This window comes from Trematomus bernacchii, unplaced genomic scaffold (genome assembly GCF_902827165.1).
Source record: "Trematomus bernacchii unplaced genomic scaffold, fTreBer1.1, whole genome shotgun sequence".
In the NCBI taxonomy this organism is placed as follows: Eukaryota; Metazoa; Chordata; class Actinopteri; order Perciformes; family Nototheniidae; genus Trematomus; species Trematomus bernacchii.
This window is the reverse complement of record NW_022987469.1, coordinates 2,709,977-2,734,562: the sequence shown is the minus strand read 5'-3', so window position 1 is coordinate 2,734,562 and position 24,586 is coordinate 2,709,977. Positions and strand designations below refer to the sequence as shown.

The following is a 24,586-nucleotide window of genomic DNA, read 5'->3' as shown; positions in this document are numbered from 1 at the left end:
TGCAGTGGTTTGTCACGATATGTGGGTTTTGTGCTCTCACCTTAGCAATAAATCCTTTCTCTCCCAGTCATGCTTGCCGCGCATCTGTGCAAAGACTGACGCACATATTCCAGGTCAGACTGTTCTCTTTTAAATAGTTATTAGTTACCCTGAATATTTCTTCTCCCGTAGTATGGCTTTCCATTTCTTTGCAAAAGAAAAACGTCTCTTTGGTAGAGTCAGCATCAACATATCTGACGTTTGCCAGAAGTTGGGCAGCCCCACTTATGTCAGTAGATTCGTCTATTTGTAGGGAAAATCTGCCGCTCGCCTGCAGTGCCATAAGACAGGTAACTTTCATGATACTGTCTGCTGACAGTTTTTTTCCTCTTTTCTTTCGGTGGTGGGTTGTCGGCAGTCTGCACTGGTGGTTGGTGGTTTGCTCCGCACAAGAAAGCGCTCCATTTCCCCTCTTGCGTGTTTCTCTGTTTTAATGTTGTCCTTCAGCCTTCGATGTGTCACGGTCTTATAATTCCCACCTGCAACTGCGTTAACAGCGAAATATGGGGTTCTGTGAGGATTTTTTTTTAAATAATTGTTTTTAGGTATAGAGTTTGCCTCTGTATTATGAAATGAGTGCATACAAAGTACTGATATAGTAAATTAAAAAATAATTATTTTTGTGTAGTTGTATATTGCAATAATAACGTATGGTTGTCACAAAATCCCACGGCACACCCGGACTTGCCTCACGGCACACCAGTGTGCCGCGGCACACCGTTTGGGAACCACTGCTCTACAGGACTGCTTCGAGACCACTGACTGGGACGTGCTTTGTGTGCCACATGGAGAGGACATCAATAACATGACTGACTGCATCACAGAATACATCAACTTCTGTGAACAAACAATATTACCGGCTAAAACTGTCAACTGTTTCCCCATCGGAGTAACGCAAACGCAACCGCAAAAAACCTTCCGCCCACACGCAATATACACCGGATTGTGTCAAACTCCACGAGACGGCTCCGTTTACATCCAACCGCTGGGAAAGCTGCAGTACATATGCCGAGCCTGTACGTGGCGCTGTAACTTCCTCCACAAAAGCAGCAACTTCCTCCACAAAAGCAGCGAAGAAGAATGGTTTTCATGGCTGCACTTCTGTTTATTCTCCGTGGTGGGGGCCGAGGGATCCGGGCAGAGTTTTTCGCCGGTCAACGTGTGTTAAAGTTTAAATCTTCCGGACAAAATTATAAAAGTGCCGGTCAAAGGTCTTCTTTGTTATTTATTGAGCTTTAAAACAAATGAATAACGACGATATAATGATATATGATAATAAAATACACAGAGCCTGTCTCTTTTTCCTCTCTTCTCACAGCGTCAGTGTCTGTCTCATGCAGCAGCTGATCCAGTAATGATGACTCGACAGTAAAAATAAACATATTTATAACTAGTTAGAGGTAATTAAAATAGCTATTGTTGTTGTTAACGAAACACATCAGCAATGATGCGGGGTACGCGGAGAGGTGGGAAGAGGTGGGGAGAGGTGGGGAGAGGCGGGGCTATGAAACGGATGACCGTATAGGCGACCCCACGGCCCCGTTGGACCCCCCAGAGCGCTCCATTCCCAGATCTATCCACCTTTGGACCCGTTGTCGTTTGCGGGGTCTGTTTCTACGTTTCCGTTACGGCGTCGTCGAGCTTAAAGGGCTATACGCATGAGAAATATGCGGATTCAACCCGTTTTCGTCCCCGTGGAGCCTAGGCCTAAGCTCCAGCAGAACAATAGCAGGGATGTCTGGGCTGGGATGAAGGCTATCACTGGCTTCAAAGGGAGAGACAGACTGACTGTGGGCACCCTGGAGAGGGCCAACGAGCTGAACACCTTCTTCAATAGGTTTAACTCTCCGCCCGCTGCTGTCTCCTCCACCTCCACTTCTCACCTCACCTCACCTCCTCCTCTCAGCCTGGCGTCAGCATCCCCCCTCTGCTCACCACCTACACTTCACACCTCTCCTCCACCACCCAGCCTGGCTTCTGCACCCCCCCTCTGCTCACATTGCCGCTGACCCCCCCCCCCCTCTGCTCATCTTGCCTCAGACCCCCCCCCCCTCTATCCCCCCTGCCATCAAGCCCCCCCCCCCGCTTCACTGTGAGCACAGGACAGGTCCAGAGTCAGATGGAAAAACTCCACCAAGGCAATGCTGCTGGCCCTGATGGTATCAGCCCCAGGGTCCTGAGGACCTGTGCACGCCAGCTGGCTCCTGTTCTCCAATATCTCTTCAACCTCAGCTTGCACCTGGAGACCATCCCGGTGCTGTGGAAGACGTCCTGCGTTGTTCCGGTCCCTAAAAAGACCACTCCTTCTGGGCTCAATGACTATCGCCCTGTAGCACTCACATCTCATGTGATGAAGGTGCTTGAGAGACTGGTCTTGGCCCATCTCAGACCGCAGGTGAGATCATTCCTTGACCCTCTGCAATTTGCCTACCAGCCTCACCTGGGGGTGGACGATGCCATTATTTACCTGCTGCAGCGTGCTCACTCATACCTGAATGGATCGGGTTGCACTGTGAGAATCATCTTTTTTTATTTCTCCAGTGCATTCAACACAATCCAGCCTCGGCTACTGAGTGACAAGCTGCAGGCTATGAGGGTAAACTCGTCCACCATCTCCTGGATTACCAACTACCTCACGGACAGACCACAATACGTCCGGCTGGGCAGTGTGCTGTCTGATGTGGTGGTTGGTAGTATTGGAGCCCCACAGGGGACTGTGCCGTCTCCTTTCCTGTTCACCTTATACACCTCTGACTTTCTATACAACTCAGAGTCATGCCACCTGCAGAAGTTTTCGGATGACTCTGCAGTGGTAGGGTGTATAAGGGATGGACGGGAGGAGGAGTACAGAGCGCTGGTGGGTGATTTTGTTGAGTGGACTGGAAGAAATCATCTGCTTCTGAATGTGGCCAAGACCAGAGAGATGGTCATTGATTTCAGGAGGAAGAGGACATCTCCTCCTCTGCCCCTGTGCATTCTGGGAGAGGATGTGGCAGTTGTGGAGGTCTACAAGTACCTGGGAGTGCACTTAGACAATGGGCTGAACTGGAGGATCAACACTGACGCTGTGTACAAGAAGGGGATGAGCCGACTCTATTTTCTGAGGAAGCTGAGATCCTTCCACGTGTGCAGCAAGATGCTGGAGATCTTCTATCAGTCTGTTGTGGCTAGTGCACTCTTCTTTGCTGCGGTCTGCTGGGGGGGCAGCATCAGAGCCGGTGACACCAGCAGGATCAATAAACTGATCAGGAAAGCTGGGTCTGTCATCGGCATCAAGCTGGACCCCTTTGAAGCTGTGGTGGAGAGGAGGACACTGAACAGGCTGTTGTCCATCATGGATAACCCCACCCATCCTCTCCACCTGCAGCTGGACAGTCAACGGAGCTCCTTCTCCAACAGACTGCTGCAGCTCCGCAGTGCCATAACTCTGTACAACAAATCACCTCTGGCTGGAAGATAACTCTCTGCTCCATAGTTTCTCTAGAAATAAAACCACGTTGTACATTTTACTCATACATAATCTGTTTCATATTTAATACTCCATATTCCATATATTTTGAATATATATATATATATATATATATATATATTTGTGTATATATATATATATATATATATATATATATAATATCTGCATGTATATTTTCTATTTCGACATGTATATTTTATATTTTATTTTAGTATATTTTGTAGTTTTGTTTTATTGTAAAATGCCTTTTATGCTGCTGTAACAAAAACAATTTCCCAATTTGGGATCAATAAAGTACGATCTATCTATCTATCTATCTATCTACGTTAAACCTCATTGCCTCTAAGGATCTGGAGCGGGCTGTGTCACAGGGGGCAACACGCAAACTCTTCTACAGTGCCATGGCCAAGTGTTCTGCAATCTGGAATAAGGCTCACAGATCACCTTTGGCTGCAGAGACAGTGGAGGAGATTGGGAAAATGAAATTGGTCACTCCCTGTGTGACACGGTGGAATTCGGAGTACAATGCAGTTCAGAAGATTGTGTCACTTACAGATGCACAACTGGCAGAGGTTTGTGAGCGCCTTGCAGTTCCAAAGCTGCTAGCAAATGAGTTGGCATTCCTAAATGAATATGCAGAAGTACTCAGGCCACTTGCGTGTGCCCTTGACCTTCTTCAAGGGGAAACAAAGTGCTTTCTTGGACTTGTAATTCCAACATTGCAGACCTTGAAGAATCAATCAATCTATGTCAATCAATGTTTATTTATATAGCCCAATATCACAAATGTTATATTTGTCAAACTTCACAGTTTGTACAGAATATCAGTATGACAATACGACACCCTCTGTCCTTAGACCCTCACATCGTACAAGGAAAAACTTCCAGAGAAAAACCCCACAGTTTAAAGGGGAAAATGGGAGAAACCTCAGGGAGAGCAACAGAGGAGGGATCCCTCTCCCAGGACGGACAGACGTGCAATAGATGCCGTGTGTAACTCGAAGAGATAATACATTTTACAGCGTAGGTAGACCAAATGTTTGGAAGTGCATGTGTCTATAATAAGAAGATGAATCCACGAGGATGTCAACAATCCTGTGGGAGCCATCAGGGAAGTAGTATGATGAGAGTCAGGCAGGACCGCAGAGATAGGTTCAGCCACGACTCGAAGTCCAGGACTCAAATCCAGAACTCAGGATAGAGGATCCAGGACACAGGACCACAGCAACAGGATCAGGATCTTAAAAAGCACAACCTCGATCCAGAGGTTTTAGCCAACTATAGACCTATTTCTAATCTTCCGTTCCTCTCAAGAATTATTGAGAAAGCAGTCGCAAAACAGTTGTGTGATTACTTAAAAAACAATGATTTATTTGAGGATTTTCAGTCTGGCTTTAGAACACATCATAGCACAGAGACAGTTCTGGTTAAAGTCACAAATGACCTTCTAATAGCCTCAGACAAAGGACTTGTCTCTATTCTTGTTTTGCTCGATCTCAGTGCTGCATTTGATACTATCGACCATGATATCCTATTGCAAAGACTAGAGCGCTTAGTTGGCATAAAGGGAACTGCTTTAGGCTGGTTTAGGTCCTATCTATTTGAACGCTCTCAGTTTGTGTGTGTCAACGATGAATCGTCCATGCAAACCAAAGTTAGCCATGGAGTGCCACAGGGCTCAGTGCTTGGACCTATTTTGTTCACATTCTATATGCTTCCGTTAGGCAATATTATAAGGAATCACTCTGTACATTTTCATTGTTATGCGGATGATATTCAACTATATTTATCCATCAAGCCTGATGAAACCAATCATCTAAATAAAATTCAAGACTGCCTCAAGGACTTAAAAACGTGGATGACCTTAAATCTTTTGATTTTAAACAAAGTTATTGTACTCGGCCCAAAGACTCTACGAAACAAACAATCTAAAAGATATATTAACTATGGATGGCATTCATTTTGGCCTCCAGTGAGACTGTAAGGAATCTTGGTGTTATATTTGATCAGGATTTATCCTTTAACGCCCACATAAAATCAATCTCAAGGACCGCCTTCTTTCATCTACGTAACATTGCAAAATCAGGCATATCTTGCCTCAAAACGATGCAGAGAAACTAGTCCATGCATTTGTTACTTCAAGGCTGGATTATTGTAACTCTTTATTATCAGGGTGTACCAAAAAGTCAGTTAAGTCGCTTCAGCTAATTCAAAATGCTGCAGCACGTGTACTAACCAGAGTTAGGAAAAGGGACCACTTTACTCCTGTTCTGGCTGCCTTACACTGGCTCCCTATAGAACACAGGATAGAATTTAAAATTCTTCTTCTCGCCTACAAAGCCCTTAACCTGTTACGCACCATCCCCCCGGTACCGGGCGGATAAACGCGTCATTTGCAGGAAACAACGTCTAAGGAATCTTAATATTTAATAAACTATGAATGTTTTATATCCATGTAACGGGAAGAAACTCAGCTAACTGATATTTTTTTTTTTTTTTCTTCAAAAAAACCCCACTATGCTAACACTCAGCCTCTGAATTAGCCACGAGCGAAAAAATGTAACCTATCTCTGCACCTAAACTCACAATAACTCCCTTATTACTTATCTTAGATGCACAGCCAACCACTCGTTTTGCATCAGCTGGAGACACAGAATCTGTAGGTGCCCACCTCAACACTCAGTGATAAACATTTGCGACGCTATAAACGAAAGCGTACATCAGAACATGTGGAGCTAGGTAGCTAGAAACGCTAACATGGCTAACCTTGGTCAAAACTGGTCTTCAATGGCATTAAAACGATAAAAAAACGATGCTGCAGTTAATCCATAGGTTAATCCACTGTGTCTTTAATTATTATTTCTGATAATCCAAAAGCAATAAAACTGCTTTTTCGTTTCCAAATGTCAGAGCTAGAGATAGGTCCACTCTGCTGCAAAATTACATGCGCGCAGCCCCCACCTTTTCTCTTCACAACGTGTGTGTGTGGGGGACTCCCCCTTCGATTCTATTGGCTCTAACGGTCAGAAAGAGGTGTCAACCATCAAAATCGACCAAGGGGGGCCAGAGATATGGGGAAAAAAACATTTTCACCCAAATCACCTCAGAGGTGGAGTGGTTTTGGCTAAACCTCTCTAAAAAGGTCAAATGTCACTTGTTTTGCATCAATCTTGATATAGGGTACTTATTATATGTTGTACTTTGGATTCCTAAAGCTTTTAGTCTACTAACCCATCATCCAAGGGTAGTTTTCACTATCTGTAAAAAAGAATTTTTGGATGGACACTATAATTTAGTTTTTTACTATGCAAAATCTGAATTTTCTTTAAAATAAAAAACATCTATATTGATTCTGACACTTCTACATCCAACTCACAGATGTAACCTTGCTTTGATAAAATTAATTATTCATATAACCCTTTTAGAAGTTAAGTTGTAGTCATTTGTTTTGGGCATGTCATTTTTCGAGCCTGAAACATGAAAAACAGGCTTGGTGCTTAACAGGTTAATGGGCAGGCGCCATCTTACCTTAAATAACTCATTATACCCTACTGTCCAACTAGGCCATTGCGTTCCAAGAATGCAGAGTTGTTGGTTGTTCCTAGAATCTCTAAAAGTACAATGGGAGCCAGAGCCTTTTAGGAGCAATGTGCTCATGGTATAGATGTGGCGCATACATCTTAATTCCTACTCTTTTCCCTCACCCTATCCTAAGGGAGTGCATGTACGTAGACACGTTGTGCCTCTCCACCTCTGTTCCTTACTTCTTACTTGCTACCCTTTTCCCTCAATCTATCCTAAGGGAGTGCATGCAAGTATTCACGTTGTGCCTCTCCAACTCTGTTCCTTACTTCTTACCTACTACCCTTTTCCCTCAACCTATCCTAAGGGAGTGCATGTACGTAGACACGTTGTGCCTCTCCACCTCTGTTCCTTACTTCTTACTTGCTACCCCATTCCCTCAACCTATCCTAAGGGAGTCCATGTACGTAGACACGTTAGTTTAGCTGCTATAGGCTTAGACTGTCGGGGGACACCTTACTTCTTCCTTCTGTCTGTTTGTACCTGTGCACTCTCCTGTTCCGAATAACCCAGCTTCCCCCAAATGTCTTTTTGTTGTCTATATCTACGCCGGGATCCTGAGTCGTGGCTGATCCTGTTGCTGTGGTCCTGTGTCCTGGATCCTCTATCCTGAGTTCTGGATTTGAGTCCTGGACTTCGAGTCGTGGCTGAACCTATCTCTGCGGTCCTGCCTGACTCTCATCATACTACTTCCCTGATGGCTCCCACAGGATTGTTGACATCCTCGTGGATTCATCTTCTTATTATAGACACATGCATTTCCAAACATTTGGTCTACCTACGCTGTAAAATGTATTATCTCTTCGATTTACACACGGCATCTATTGCACGTCTGTCCGTCCTGGGAGAGGGATCCCTCCTCTGTTGCTCTCCCTGAGGTTTCTCCCATTTTCCCCTTTAAACTGTGGGGTTTTTCTCTGGAAGTTTTTCCTTGTACGATGTGAGGGTCTAAGGACAGAGGGTGTCGTATTGTCATACTGATATTCTGTACAAACTGTGAAGTTCACTGAGACAAATATAACATTTGTGATATTGGGCTATATAAATAAACATTGATTGACATAGATTGATTGATTCTTCAAGGTCTGCAATGTTGGAATTACAAGTCCAAGAAAGCACTTTGTCACTGCTACTTTGAATGATTGTGGAACATAGCCTGATAATAAAGACATATTCATAATATTTAACCTGTTACGCACCGCCCCCCCGGTACCGGGCGGATAAACGCGCAGGAAAATTTGCAGGAAACAACGTCTAAGGAATCTTAATATTTAATAAACTATGAATGTTTTATATCCATGTAACAGGAAGAAACTCAGCTAACTGATCTTTTAAAAAATGTTTTCCAAAAATAACCCACAATGCTAACACTCAGCCTCTGAATTAGCCACGTGCGAAAAAATGTAACCTAAAACGGCACCTAAACTCACTCATAACTCCCTTATTACTTATCCTAGATGCACAGCCAACCCATCGATTAGCATCTCCTGGAGACACAGATACTGTGTAAAAAACCTCAACACTCAGTGATAAACATTTGCGACGCTATAAACGAAAGCGTACATCAGAACATGTGGAGCTAGGTAGCTAGAAACGCTATCATGGCTTACCTTGGTCAAAACTGGTCTTCAATGGCATTAAAACGATAAAAAAAACGATGCTGCAGTTAATCCATAGGTTAATCCAATGTGTCTGTGTCCTCTTTGAAATGATTTCTGATAATCCATAAGCAATAAAACTGCTTTTTCGTTTCCAAATGTCAGAGCTAGAGATAGGTCCACTCTGATGCTAAATTACATGCGTGAAGCCCCCACCTCTTCTCTTCACAACGTGTGTGTGTGGGGGACTCCCCCTTCGATTCTATTGGCTCTAACGGTCAGAAAGAGGTGTCAACCATCAAAATCGACCAAGGGGGGCCAGAGATATGGAAAAAAAAACATTTTCACCCAAATCACCTCAGAGGTGGAGTGGTTTTGGCTAAACCTCTCTAAAAAGGTCAAATGTCACTTGTTTTGCATCAATCTTGATACAGGGTACTTATTATATGTTGTACTTTGGATTCCTAAAGCTTTTAGTCTACTAACCCATCATCCAAGGGTAGTTTTCACTATAAGTAAAAAAGACTTTTTGGACGGACACTATAATTTACAGTTTTTTACTATGCAAAATCTGAATTTTCTTTAAAATAAAAAACATCTATATTGATTCTGACACTTCTACATCCAACTCACATATGTAACCTTGCTTTGATAAAAGAAATTATTCATATAACCCTTTTAGAAGTTAAGTTGTAGTCATTTGTTTTGGGCATGTCATTTTCGAGCCTGAAACATGAAAAACAGGCTTGGTGCTTAACAGGTCAATAAAGAAGTGCTAATTAATGGAAAAACTTCCTTTAACAGCTTAGTTGGAATCGGGTCTAAGATACACGTTGATGGTTTAGAAGAAAGAATCATTTAATTCAATTGTTCAAGGTTTATGGGTGTTCTAAATTACTATCTAGTGTAATATTAGAACTTACGTTTCCGGGAGCTGTTGATAACACTATACTGGTCAAAGGCAAGAGGTCATTAATTTTGTTTCTAAGAGTAACAATTTTATCATTAAAAAAGCACATCAAATCATTACTACTGAGTGCTATGGGAATAGAAGGCTCAATAGAGCTGTGGCTCTCTGTCAGCCTGGCTACAGTGCTGAAAAGAAATCTTGCATTATTCTTATTCTCATCTATTAATGAAGAATAGTAAGCTGCTCTCGCTTTACGCAGTGCTTTCTTATATTCATTGAGAGTAATATGCCAAATTAAACGTGATTCTTCAAGTTTAGTGGAACGCCATATCCTTTCAAGTTGTCTCGACTATTGCTTTATTTTGCGGGTTTCGGCATTATGCCATGGAGCTAGTCTATGTTGTTTTATTTTCTTCTTTTCCAAAGGAGCAACAGAGTCTAAATTTGTTCGCAGCGCATCTGTAGCACTATCAACAACATGATCAATTTGGGGTGGTGTACATTTTGTATAAGTTTCCTCCCTTACATACAGACAAGCTATCGAGTTAAGTATTGATGGAATCTCTTCCTTAAATTTGGCTATAGTACTAACAGATAGGTTTCTGCTGCAGGAACTTTTGACTAATGGTTTGTAATCTATTAACAGTACTTCAAAAGTTACTAAAAAATGGTCGGATAAAGCAGGATTATGCGGTTCGACTAATAGTTGCTCAATTTCAATACCATAAGTCAGAACAAGGTCGAGAGTGTGATTATAACAGTGGGTTGGTTTATTTACACTGACAGAAACCAATATAATCTAATATAGAGTTAAATGCAACAGTAAGGCTATTTTTATCGTCGTCAACATGAATATTAAAGTCACCTCGATAATTACTTTATCTGTTTTAATTACCAAAGTTGATACAAATTCAGAGAATTCTCAATAAGGACCTGGTGCACAGTACACTGTAACAAATAAGATTGGCTCCAATGTTTTCCAGGTCGGATGCGTAAGACTAAAAATAAGGCTTTCAAAGGAGGTATAATTTAATTTTGGTTTAGTATTGATAAGTAAACTTGAGTCAAAGATGGCTGCAACTCCACCTCCTCGGCCTGTGCCTCGAGGAATATGAATATTGATATGGCTGGGTGGACTGGCCTAATTTATACTGACATATTCTTCATGTCTCAACCAAGTTTCAGTGAGACAGCATATATCAATATTATAATCTGATATTAAATCATTTACCAATATTGTTTTAGATGCTAGGGATCTTATGTTTAAGAGACCACATTTAATCTTCCTGTTTTGTTGCACTGTAGTAGTTGTTACATTTACGTTTATTAGATTATTATGTATGACACCTCTATTAGGTTTTGCTTTAAATTGTCCTTGGGACACCGTTAATATTGGGTATTTTATTGGGTTCGGGATTCCTATGAATGACTGCCCAGGAGAGAGCGCAGAGAAGCGTGCAAGACTGCGACTCCGCCTCCTGGTCTCAACTCCAGTTTGTCATGGATTAAGTCCACAAAGCCCTGAAATGTTTGCCGAAATGAGATGTGCACCTTCCAAAGTAGGATGAATGCCGTCTCTCTTAATCAGACCAGGTTTTCCCCAGAAGGCTGTCCAATTATTTACGAAGCCCACATCGTTTGCTGGGCACCACCTAGACAACCAGCGCTGAAATGATGACATGGGCTATACATGTCGTCATTGATCAGATTGGGGAGGGGACCAGAGAAAACCATGACGACCATGCTTCTTCGCTGCTTTTTCTGGAGGAAGTTACAGCGCCACGTACAGGCTCGGCATATGTACTGCAGCTTTTTCCAGTGGTTGGAGCTAAACTGAGCTGTCTCATGTGAACAGACACTATCCGGTGTATATTGCGTGTGGACGGAAGCTTTTTTGCGATTGCGTTAATCCTATGCGTTTTGCCGTATGCGTTCCCGTGGGGCACCAGCCTGAGTATCACCACTATCCCCTCCCTTCTTTCTTTATCACTCCCTGCCCGGCCCCTCCATTATCGCCCCCCTCATCCTTTGTTGGGCAACCGGGCCACCCCCCACCTACCTTAGGACTTGCCCGCCCCCCCTCACTTAGACCTATCCCCCTAACACGGGCCCCTCCACCACCCAGTGGACCAGACCTTACCCCTTCAGTCCTACCTGCCTCTCCACCATCTAGTGGCCCTGGCTGTCCCCCCGTACCTAACAGGTGCCTTCCCACCCCGACAGTAGTTCATTGCAGCCCCACCTTGGCCATCTCCTCCCTTTCCCTCACCACTACACCTACTCCTATCACCGACCCAGTTACTCACCTACCTGCTTTAGGTCGACCCCCCTGTCTCCTTCAATCCCCTTTTCCACCAGTGGGACCACTTACCGCAATCATCCCACCACCAGTTCACAAGGCCCCGATTACCATAGCTCAGGTCCATGCCCACCCCCTCATCTCTCCCCTACTTAGCCCTAATACGTTTTTGGCCACCTCCACTCTTCAGGATTTAGATTCCCACCCCTCACCTGAACCTCATTTTACTCCATCTCTTTCTCCCCCTTCTCCTCTGTCATCCACCACCTCTTCACCCCTCAACCAATCTGGGACAACCAGAGCCACGTTCCCAAATGCCAAAATATATGTACCGCTCTTAAATTATTCCAGCAATCTTCTCAGAAGCCAAATCTTGTGTCCAAGCTTTTAACTACTTTGTGGCGAACTCTATTAGTGCCGTGGTTCCCCATGTAACATACCTCCCGATATTACCATCCCTCCTCTTCTACACCCATAGGGATCATATCCATTGGGTCCGCAATACAGCGTAGGCGATGTTAAAACATTGGATAAACTACCTGGGTTTACTCTACAGCCCATAAGCGCAGAGCTGCCCTCTCCATCTTCACAATCTGACATAACCAACCTTTCGTCCTTCCGGCTTTCCCCTTCTGAGCAGGCAGTCCTGGAACTTGGCCTAACTTTTATCCCCACGCCCTCACTTCCTGATTGGGAATTGCTAAGAAGAGACGTGCATACTTATCACCGTCGCCTTAAAATATTAGACCATTTTCAATATAATACAACATTTACCCACCTACCTTTCACCATGCCATCGACCTGGGAACCAACTTTGTAGTCTGTTTCAACACCTTTACAGAACCTTATCCACTCCAATACCCGAAGCCTCGATCACCCCGCTGCCAAAGGAATCAATCCAACATTAAATCCGACCAGCCTTGAAGTCCTTATCTGCCAAATATGAAATTATTATCAAACCTGCAGATAAGGGCGGACAGATAGTGATCCAGGACAGAACCAACTATATCCTCGAAGCAACCCGTCAATTAAACAACCCCATCTACTACCAGCCACTAGCTCAACCCCTTTATTTTGAAACACGCAGCATTATTAAAACCTTAGTTAATCAGATGAAAACCAAACGCCTTATAACACCTAAACAAGCACTTTACCTCCTCGGCCCACGTCCCAGACTTTTTTACCTCCTTCCAAAAATTCATAAACCCTCCGCTAGTTGGTCGGTCCCCTTTTTAGTACCTCCAGGAAGACCCATCGTTAGCGATTGTGGCTCCGAATCCTACCAACTAGCGGAATTCATCGATCACTATATCAACCCCCTTTCCCATAACCACCCCAGCTACATTAAAGATACCTTCACCTTTGTTAAAAAATTAAAACCCCTTTCTGTTCCTTCGCACACCTTTATTTTTTCCATAGACGTGGACTCTTTGTACACCAACATTTCTACCCCCCTTGGTCTAGACGCCGTAAAAAAAGGAGCAAATACTAAAGCTGACAGGCAATGCATCTCATACCAAACATATACAGTAAGAAAATGTAAGGCGCATCTTAAACTGCTGGCTAAGGATAAACATAAATACAGTAGGATTGTTATTCACGTCGGTGGTAATGATGTTCGTTTACGCCAATCAGAATGCACCAAAGTTAATGTGGCGTCGGTATGTAGATATGCAAAAACAATGTCGGACACCGTCATTTTCTCTGGTCCCCTCCCCAATCTGATCAATGACGACATGTATAGCCCATGTCACCCAAGGAGTGTCCGAGTCGAGTCCGAGTCCGAGTCATCATTACCTGTGTTCGAGTCCGAGTCCAAGTCCGAGTCACCCAAGGAGTGTCCGAGTCGAGTCCGAGTCATCATTACCTGTGTTTGAGTCCGAGTCCAAGTCCGAGTCACCAAGGGAGAGTCGTGTCCGAGTCCAAGTCCGAATCACCCAAGGAGTGTCCGAGTCGAGTCCGAGTCCGAGTCATCATTACCTGTGTTCGAGTCCGAGTCCAAGTCCGAGTCACCCAAGGAGTGTCCGAGTCGAGTCCGAGTCCGAGTCATCATTACCTGTGTTTGAGTCCGAGTCCAAGTCATCTAAGAAGAGTCCAAGTCAAGTCCGAGTCACAAGTCTTCATGTATTAATCTTCGTGGATATATGTGTTGAAATGTAGCTGCTCCTCTACATTGCTTTTATCCTGTCATGTCCTAATCTGTCTATTGAACTGCTGTGACAATTCTTGTAATAGGTGCTATACAAATATAAAGCTTATTACTAATATTAATATTATTATTATATATAAATAAACTATATTTAAAATTAGTTACCTTTTAGAGAAGTGATTATATTTGTATGCCAATATTTTCCTATGGTAAAGTTTTCGTTTTGCACTTTTATTTTGATAGTAATAAGATCGGGACTCTTATTTTGAAGGAACTTTTACCGGTTAAATCGGTTTACTGATAAAGATTTAGCCCCAGAAAGCACATGGCTACTTAGCATGCAAAATGACTTCATTCTGCATGTTAAGTAGCCATGTGCTTTCGTGTTATCGGCTGAATCTTTATTTATTTATTAGATCACGTTACTCTGATGATAGTGTTCAAGACAGTCTATATGTCTGAACTCGATGTTTAGAGTAATGTGTTACGGAGCCTTCTCTTCAATATTGTTTCCACATAGAGCATTTTGCGCTGCTCTTTTCCAATGTGGAAGCAGAATGTGTGAAAGCATACAGCACGATGCGGGGTGTGTCTCTAGACATCTTTAGACTGGAATAGCGGGGCCCAGTACGTGAACTCGCCTCGCAGCCGGTGCACACGCCAGGATAGAGGACATCAGACTCCATAGAAAACTTGCTCGAGTCCGAGTCCAAGTCAGTGTACACGATAATTCACCCGAGTCCAAGTCAGCGTACGCGATAATTCACGAATCCGAGTCCAAGTCATCGTGCGCGAGAATTCACGAGTCCAAGTCCGAGTCGCGTCAATCAGTGCGCGAGTCCGAGTCGAGTCACGAGTCCCGAAAATCGGCACTCGACTCCGACTCGAGTCTGAGTCCAGGACTCGAGTACTCCATCTCTGACGTGTGTTAAAGTTTAAATCTTCCGGACAAAATTATAAAAGTGCCGGTCAAAGGTCTTCTTTGTTATTTATTAAGCTTTAAAATAAATGAATAACGACTATAATAATAAAATACACTGAGCCTGTCCTCTCTTTTTCCTCTCTTCTGACAGCGTCAGTGTCTGTCTCATGCAGCAGCTGATCCAGTAATGAGTGACCCGGCCGACAGTAAAAAATAAACATATTTATAACTAGTTTAGGTAGTTTGAGAGCTAGGCTAATTAAAATAGCTAAGGGTGATGATCTGACTTGAAGTGTGTGTTTTGCTCCTCCCGCTGTGATGCAGCACACACAGGAGCTGCGTGTCTCCGTCCTGTCAGATTAGACTTCACTCGCGTTTATGTCCATATCGAGAGAAAGATAAATAATCTGAATTCAGTGTGCAGTTTACTTTGACGCGGGGGTGAGCAGCAGAGGTGGGGGGAGGCAGGGCTATTGCGTAATCATTATCACAAAATGATCGTATAGAGGCGATCACACGGAGCCGTATGACCCCCCAGAGCGCTCCGTTCCCAGATCTATCCACCTTTGGACCCGTTATCGTTTGCGGGGTCCGTTTCTATCGTTTAGTTACGGCCTCGTGTGGCAAAAAGGGCTATATGCAAGAGAAATATGCAGATACAACCCGTTTTCGTCCTCGTGGGGCACCAGCCCTAAAGGTAGGGTAAGGGTGTTGGGAAGGCTACGGGGGGAGGAACGTAATAGCTGAGGGGGTTGAGGTCTCTGTGGCAGTGGTGGAAACGAAGTAGGGTTGGTGATGTCAAAAGGAGGGGTAGGTGGGTGGGGGTCTGAGGGGTTTAACAGGGAGTGTAACGTGGTAATAGGGCCCTGTCATACGTGTCCCTGCTAAAGGGACCCAGATTGAGACTGAGGTCCTGGAGGATGTTAGCATAATGCTGTTTCAGGATGTCCAGATTTCGGTTCATCCAGAGTTTTGTTAGCTTAAACCAGATTTAAAACTGCACTATTAGGAGCTGCTGGTTTAATGAATGAAGTTAAAATATGGACTTTCCTAGCCATACCGGTTGGTGGAGATCCAAGGCGAGCTGCCTCGTCGAGGATCTCCACATGGTGGATAGCCTGGAGGAGTTTAAAATAAGTTTTAATTAAATCAAATCAAATCAAATCAAGTTTTATTTATAAAGCACATTTAAAAGCGATTTTTGGTCGAGCCAAAGTGCTGTACATGTACTACAGAAAAAAACACATTACTACAATCACAATAAAAGACAATAAATTACAACAGATATATATAAAAAATAAAAATAAAACACAAGGAAAAGTCAGGAGTCGTACTCCGCTCTAACTAGAAGGCCAGAGAGAAGAAGTGTGTTTTTAGTGTAGATTTAAAAACCCCTAGGGTCTGGGCCGACCTCACATGGAGGGGCAGAGTGTTCCAGAGCCTAGGGCCAGCTGCTGCGAAGGCTCGGTGCCCTCGGGTTTTAAGCCTGGTCTTGGGCACTACCAGCAGCAGCTGGTCAGCAGACCTTAAAGCTCTGGCTGGGGTGTAGCGCTGGAGGAGTTCAGCTATATAGGCCGGAGCCAGCCCATTTAGTGCTTTAAAAACAAATAAAAGGATTTTAAAATCAATTCTGAACCGAACTGGAAGCCAGTGTAGTGAGTCACGCAGAGCCTGTGATGCCAGCAGACTGTTCAAGCCGTGACAACAGGATGCTATGGTCCACAGTGTCAAAGGCAGCTGTCAGGTCTAACAGCACCAAGACAGCGGAGCTACCTGAGTCGGCAGCTAGGAGCAGATCATTAAAAACTCTTAAAGTTTCAGTGCTGTGCATGGGTTTGAAGCCAGACTGAAACCTGAATTAAAAGAAGATCCACAGGGGCCACAGGTTCCTCAGTAGGGGCCCTAGGCAGAAGGGGTGGTATCGAGTGATTACGATAAGAGCCAGCCATATAGCTGGTTGGTAAGGGGAAGGGAGGGGAAGGGAGAACAATGGGCAAGAAAAAGAGAAGAGAAAGTACAATGCTACAATATGCTTTAGGTAAAAGAATATAAAACCATAAAAGTTCACAATTATATATTTATTTGTTGGTGGAGTAGTTAGAACAATAAAAACATGGAGATTTTCCATTTGTTAAATAGCAATAACGATTGTCAGGGTGGACAGGTAAAACAGTGGGAGTCCAGGAGGTGATGAGGTAGCTTGTGAGGAGTACTTAATCTTCTGTGTGCACACGTTTAGATTTTGAAGTAGGTACTCACCAAGCTAGAGGAGGTCAGAGGAGAGGCCACAAAGTCCTAATGATCTTGTCAGACCCCAACCAGTATCCAAGGAGCCAGAAATCAGGCTATCCAAGTGAATTGCAGGGCTAGCTGGTTAGCTAGGGGAGGCCCGGCGAGGGCCGCGACGTCCTCTACTTTACAGTGGAACCGAAAGGCTAGCTGGATAGCTAGGGGAGGTCCGTCAGGGACGCGATGTCCTGTAGTTTGAAGAGGAGTCCAAAAAAAATAGAGAATAGTGTGTCCCTGTGTGTCCCTGTTTGTCCCCCTGTGTGTGTGGAGGGGGTGTGGTTTCCCTTGCAGGCAGCAGCCTGATTGCACTCACCTGGCCGACCGACTCAGCTGTCCCTCATCAATCCAATCATGACACAGCATATCTACTCCAGTCTCCCAGTAACTCACCGCCAGATTGTTTTCTACACCAGTGGTATTGCATCCTCCTGGCTGCTCAATTCAGTTATCCTGTCTGCGTGTTATTCTGTACTTTATGTAACTAGTTTCTCCTTGTGCTTCCAGTGCGATCCCTCAGCCATCGACCACCAGAGCTTCCAGCCAACCTGCCTGCTTCTCCCTTCACCATACCTGCCTGCCTTGTTCTCAGTCCAGCCTGAACTGCCTACCTCCACTCCGGACCTCCATAGTCTCCAAACCTGCCTGAGTCTCCGAACAATAAACCATTTAAACATCTTAAGTCATTGCCTGGGTCCTGTTTAAAACAAAATCCTAACAGAGTGTGTGTGTGTGTGTGTGTGTGTGCTGGCAGGATGGGGCCCTCCTGCTCAAAGATAACCTACAAACCTACATAGAAGGAGCTCTTGAGCAGGATAAGCAGATAGCAAGACAGCGTGTGTGTGCTTCACGACAAAGAGCTCATCAGACTGTTAGAGCAGGGGTGTGGCCACCCCCATAACCTAATTGGCCAACGGTACGTCCACACGGTTCCGTCGCGTGCTTCAACGGAGACGCTTCCCATTCACTTTGAATGTGGTGACATCAAGCTTTGCCGAACTGCATTGTGGTTTCGTCGCGTCGATTTGCCTCCGTTGCTCGCTTCGAAAGTTGAGAAAAGTTCAACTTTTGAGGTAAAGGACTCTGAGGGTTTAGACAGTTAACTTGTCTCAATCAGTTTGATCATCATTTGGGTAAACAAATATTTCCAAGGCACACCTTTATATAATTGTTATAGTTATAAAAAATAACAGAATAAATAACAGGTATGAAAAACTATAGGACAGTAAACCAAAAATACAGTTTTAAAACGGTAGTGATTAGTAAGGAGGGAGAGAGGAGAGGATAGGAAGGAGGGAGAGAGAGGAGAGGAGGGAGAGGGAGAGGAGTGGAGAGGAGATGAGAGGGAGAGTGAGAGGAGGAGAGGGAGAGGTTGTTTTTGGTTGTGGCAATATTCTACGGATTTTTCGATTGTTGAAATATATACAGTTCTGTTTTATATGAGTGTTGAGAGATGTATCCATAGTAGGGATGTTAAGATTCACCGATTCGCATCGGTGCACCGGCATAAACGTTCAAGATGCGAGTGCACCGGTTGAAAGAGTGCACATCGGCTACAGGTTGGGTTGAACTCGCGATGAATCGATTGTAGCGTCTTTGCATCGGTAAAAAAACGATTCATTCACATAATATCCTCATCTTGTCAGCACTCAGCAGAGACGATCTTTGATCTTTGCTTCGCACTACGGAGGCCGAGAGTCTCAGTCATCAACACACATGGAAGTCGAGGAGAAAGAGAAACACAGCGCACCGAAAAATACCTACAAATCAAACGTTTGGCAACACATTTTTCAAGAAAGACGGTCAACTTGAAAAATCGCTAGCAAATTGTAAACGATGCCGTGCCGCTTTAAAGTACACAAGTAGTACGCGGAACTTAGCGACGCACATAAAGAGGCGACATGGGGTCTGCGGCTGAAAAGAGAAACCTGAAAGTTAGACATATGAGTTCAATCACTCAGTGAGGTGTTATGAGAGTGGTGTTTACTTTACAACAGCCTGTGACAGCCAATAATAGTTTAAATGTCTTCCTAAGCAGTTATGAAATACCTGTTTGTGAAAGGTTATTTGTATTCTTTATTGTTCATATAGAAACCACTGCTTTCTGCTCACTGGTGAGTTAGCCTATGGATGAGTGTTAAGCACATCAGGCTGGCAGTTGTATGGGCATTGCATCATTGTCTATGTGCACATTGTTAATCCTGGGCAATGCATCCTTAAATTGTTAAACTGTGAGGTGTTATACAATTGTACTGTACTCTGGAGAGTTTTTTTAAGGTAAAAAAGGTAAAAAAGAAACAGCATAATGGGATTGTGCAGTACTAGTAGAGAGAACCAAATATGTAAAGCACTTTTTTGTTAATTTATGATTTGCTTAATATAAGGAATAAAACAAAAATCCTCTGTCGTACCATATTGAAGTATCATTATTTTGCATCGTGTTGAATGGCATCGTATCGCCCTGAATCGCATAATGTTGAATCAAATCGTATCGAACTGTATCGCAACAGGGGTGAATCGTATCATATCGCATCGCCTGGTGCTTCAAATGTATCGTTAATGTATCGTATCGTTGGCAACGTATCGAGATGCGCATCGCATCGGCCTCAGTGATGGAGATGCACATCCCTAATCCATAGACCTAGTCTCCTAATTTTGCCCTCAAAGTGCAACAGGTTGATGCATCTTCAATATTTTCCCGGGGGAGCATGACCCCGGACCGCCCTAGAGGATGTGAGGTCAATGCAGAACTGCACCTCAGACAGCATTCCTTCTCGCCTTCTCAGAGATGTTTTCAAATCAGTTGGAGCAAGTATTTTATTACTAATAAACACCTCTCTTACCTCAGGATGTGTCCCAGCTGCCTTCAAACATGCCGTGGTGCAGCCACTACTTAAAAAGAAAAATCTCGACCCTTCCATTCTCGCAAATTTTAGGCCCATCTCCCAGCTACCTTTTTTATCTAAAGTCCTGGAGCGAGTAGTTTACGCCCAGCTGCAGTCTTTCTTAACCACGCATGGCATCCATGAAAAGTTTCAGTCTGGCTTCAAACCCATGCACAGCACTGAAACAGCCCTTTTAAGAGTTTTTAATGATCTGCTCCTAGCCGCCGACTCAGGTAGCCCAGCTGTCTTGGTGCTGTTAGACCTGACAGCTGCCTTCGACACTGTGGACCATAGCATCCTGTTGTCACGGCTTGAACAGTCCGCTGGCATCACAGGCTCTGCCCTTGCATGGTTCAGGTCCTACCTGACAGACCGTAGCTTCTCAGTGCAGCTAGGTGCCTTCTCCTCTGCCAAAGCCCCTCTTACCTGTGGGGTTCCCCAAGGCTCGATTCTGGGCCCCATCCTTTTTCTACTGTACATACTGCCCCTAGGTTCAATTCTCACAAAACACAATATTCCCTTCCATTGTTACGCTGATGATGTACAGATCTATCTGCCTCTCAATCCAAATGTCAACTCATTACAGCTATTGATGGACTGCTTGACAGAGATCAAATCCTGGCTGAGCCAAAATGTCCTTAACCTCAACGAGAGCAAGACCGAGGTCATCTTTTTTGGACCCCAACCTCCAGCCTCTCCCGTTGATATTCTGGGCTCCCTCAATAAAAACATCCTCCCCTCTGTCACGAACCTTGGAGTGACCTTCACTAGTGCTTTTAAATTTGATAAGCAGGTCAGCACCGTAGTCAAGACCTGCTTTTTTTAAATACGACTATTAGTAATTTCTATCTTTTAAAGACCTAGAAAGGGTTATTAATGCCTTTGTAACCACGAGGCTGGATTACTGCAACGCTCTGTATGTGGGTATGGACCAGGCCTCAATTAGACGCCTTCAGCTAGTCCAGAACGCAGCTGCACGTCTTCTCACTGGCCACAAAAAGCGTGACCACATCACCCCAATTCTGGCCTCACTGCACTGGCTTCCAATTCGGTTCCAAATTGATTTTAAACTCCTTTTATTTGTTTTCAAAGCCCTAAATGGGCTGGCTCCGGCTCATATAGCAGAACTCCTCCATCGCTACACCCCAGCCAGAGCTTTAAGGTCGGCTGACCAGCTGCTGCTGGTAGTGCCCAAGACCAGGCTCAAAATCAGGGCACCGAGCCTTCGCAGCAGCTGGCCCCAGGCTCTGGAACACTGCCCCTCCATGTGAGGTCGGCCCAGACCCTAGGGGTTTTTAAATCTACACTAAAGACTCACTTCTTCTCTCTGGCCTTCTAGTCAGAGCGGAGCATGACTCCTGACATTTCCCTGTGTTTTATCTTTATATTTGCTGTTGTAAATTATTGTCTTCTGTTTGCTATTGTAGTAAAGTGTTTTTATTGCATGTACAGCACTTTGGCTCGACCAAAAATCTTTTTAAATGTGCTATATAAATAAAACATGATTTGATTTGATTTGAACCTCCCACATAAAACATGTTCACACGTCATATTATTGGATACTCTTGATATATACAGTATATACTTTTGAATGTAAAATGGTCAGGTTGGGCTAAGCCCCCGATGTTCCAAGATCCAAGCAACGCCCCTGTCTGGATCTGGTCTGTCATTTTACAGTTCTGTGCCCCAGGTTGGCCACCCCAGCAAAGAAATGGTAGACTCTGTGCTAGAGATAAACAGGCTGTTAGATCCCTGACGGAACCACCATCACCTTTTAGGCTCTGCTATGCTGCACATGCATATAGTCTTTTCAAAATAAACGTCCAAATACGGTTTGCTTAGTTTTTGGTTTTATATGCAACAAAAGCACTTGGTGAGGTTTATCTCACAAAAGTACTCGTTTAGGAAAATAAAAATTAGAGTCTGCTTATAATAATTAGACTTTCCATTGCCGACTGCACAGCTACTTTGGCTGTTCAACTGAAGCGGTTCCCAGGTGTCCTCTACTCAAACTCAGTCACTCAAAGGAACATTTTTCCCATGTAGCTCTCTTCCACCGGCTGTTCTGTTCTGTCAAAGAATACATTTCATATTCAAGGCACTCATTAGAAGCAAGCACTATCAGATAACTAAATACATTTATAGAGATATGTATTCATGATAATAATTCAGTGTAAACATGAACAGAGGTAGAAACAGCATGTCTATGCTTCAGAACACTCCTTTCTGACGAGCTGCAGTAATATGGTTAGTTATCGAAGTGAGCTGAACGAAAGCTGTCAAATGTGGTTATTCTCTCATCTGTCTATCACTTTAACCAGATTGTCAAATAACTCCTGCCAGGCATACGGCAGGAAAGATGGTGGCGGGCCTTGATGATTGAACCAATCCAGACCAAATAGAGTAGAATTCATTCTATCAAGATACAGTTTTTAGCTACACAAGACCAGTTACCCTTAGCTGACCTACTGGATCATGTGATCTCCTGCTCACCCCAGTGCCTCATGGCTGAACCACTGGCTCAACCTACCCCACAGCCACTTGTTTGGAAAAAAACTGTCTAGCTTAGTCCTTCATGCTAATCTTTAGCTAAATGATTCACATGGTTTTATATCTTACTGAATAACCAACATGTATGATAAATATTTTCAGACCTGGTTAATTTGATCTATTTCACCATTACTGCATCAACGTAATCTGACACACTGAGTGTTTGTGACCCGTGACACTCAGGCACAAACAGAGCACTGCACCACACACACACACACACACACACTGTGTCACATGGTTTCCACACACACACACACACACACACACACACACACACACACACACACACACACACACACACACACACACACACACACACACACACACACACACACACACACACACACACACACACACACACACACACACAGTATTCTATACAGTATAACAGCGTATGGTTTCCTGTGTTTCCTGCCTGGCACTGCATTGCAGTACTCTCTGACCTCAAAGCTCCTGACTGTCCACTCCTCCATCATCCTCCCCTCCTCCTCCCCTCTCTACCTCGTCTTGTCCTAACTCCAGCCCTGCGTTTCAGTCCCTTCCTTGTCCTTTACCTACCTGGCTCTCCTGTCCACACGGAACTTCAGCATCCTCCTCCGGATAAGGCATGTACCGACAGAGACGGGATGCTAGGACGGACGGGTGGAGGGGAGATGGAGCGAGGAGCAGAGAGGGGGCCGATGGAGAGGGGAAGGAAGACGCTCGTCGCTGTCCTCTCCTTTAGACTGCATGCCTCTCTCTCTGCCTGTTTCCCCACCTGTTTCACCCTCCTCCTCTCTCTCTTTATCCCCTCCTCTCTCTCTCTCACACACACACATGCCTTCCGGCTGAGAATTGCAACACTCAGCTTATTCAGTCCCCTCAGTCTGGGTGATATACGCTCTATCTTTATTTAAGTCTCTCTCTCTCTCTCTTTATCTAATTTGCTGTCCACCTCTCTCTCTCTCTCCCTTTCGCTCCATGCTTTATTGGTGTACAATGGTAGAAACATCTGATGTGGCCAAAGACCAAATATATATATATATATATATATATATATATATATAAATATATATATATATATTTTTTGACTTTGGCCTTCTGGGCACTGTTGTACAACTATCCCCTCTTCAACACACAATATACCAAATAGCTAACATATGATGCCTCATGGGCTGAGTCACATGCATTTGTTGAGGTCAGCATTAAAAGCTGATTGAGTGGGGGCCGCTGGGCCTCATATATTACCATGTCTCCTGTCAACATGAACCTGAGGATCCTGCTCTGCTGCTTAGTTACCATGCGCTGCACCTACAGAGGCTGTCACAGTATGTGTGTTGCTTTAACTAAACTAGAACATATAACCATGTTTCCTGCTGTCCATTCTGGGACACCTATTGTTAATGGTCACCAGCACTATATTATACAAAACCAATACCAACTGTACATTGTGCATCATAACATTAACCAGTTGTTAGTGTTGTCACTTGCAAAGCCCAGTGCTGAGGTGAGAGCTGCTGAGCATGTGTGTGTCCTGGTTGTGTGGCACAGAGCCTCAGAGAGCTGGCTGCGGTCCAGAGCTGAGCCACAGTATATGAAGCTCTGTTCCACGCTCTATGAAGCTCTTCAATGATCTATAAACAATACATTGGATGGTCTTGAACAAGGCCAACTGAGCATTACATCTGATTTCAACAAAATGTGTGTGGTTTTCTACTTGGATTTTCTCTACATTAGCCATTCAACATATTCCCACAGTCAGAGGTTAGGGTTACGTTAGAATTTTTGGTCAAGGTTTTACCATGGTACTGCACCTGTTTGTCTTAATTTGTTGTCATCGGGATGTATTTGTATTTCAATATTTATGAAAAATGATACAGTCAGTGGCAGCTGAACTCATTGTGAAAACATCCACCAG

At 44.1% G+C, this 24,586-nt stretch overlaps 1 protein-coding gene across 1 annotated transcript in view; it reads right to left on the bottom strand.

Moving 5' to 3' along the window:
• Positions 1 to 23,370, bottom strand: part of plekha6 (pleckstrin homology domain containing, family A member 6) — a 102,944-nt gene extending 79,574 nt beyond the window's left edge. The window contains exon 1 of the mRNA XM_034143686.1: positions 23,248 to 23,370. Coding sequence (XP_033999577.1) covers positions 23,248 to 23,279 — 32 coding nt within the window. The 5' untranslated portion in view covers positions 23,280 to 23,370. The remainder of the gene's footprint in view (positions 1 to 23,247) is intronic.
• Between the last annotated feature and the right edge of the window lie 1,216 nt (positions 23,371 to 24,586).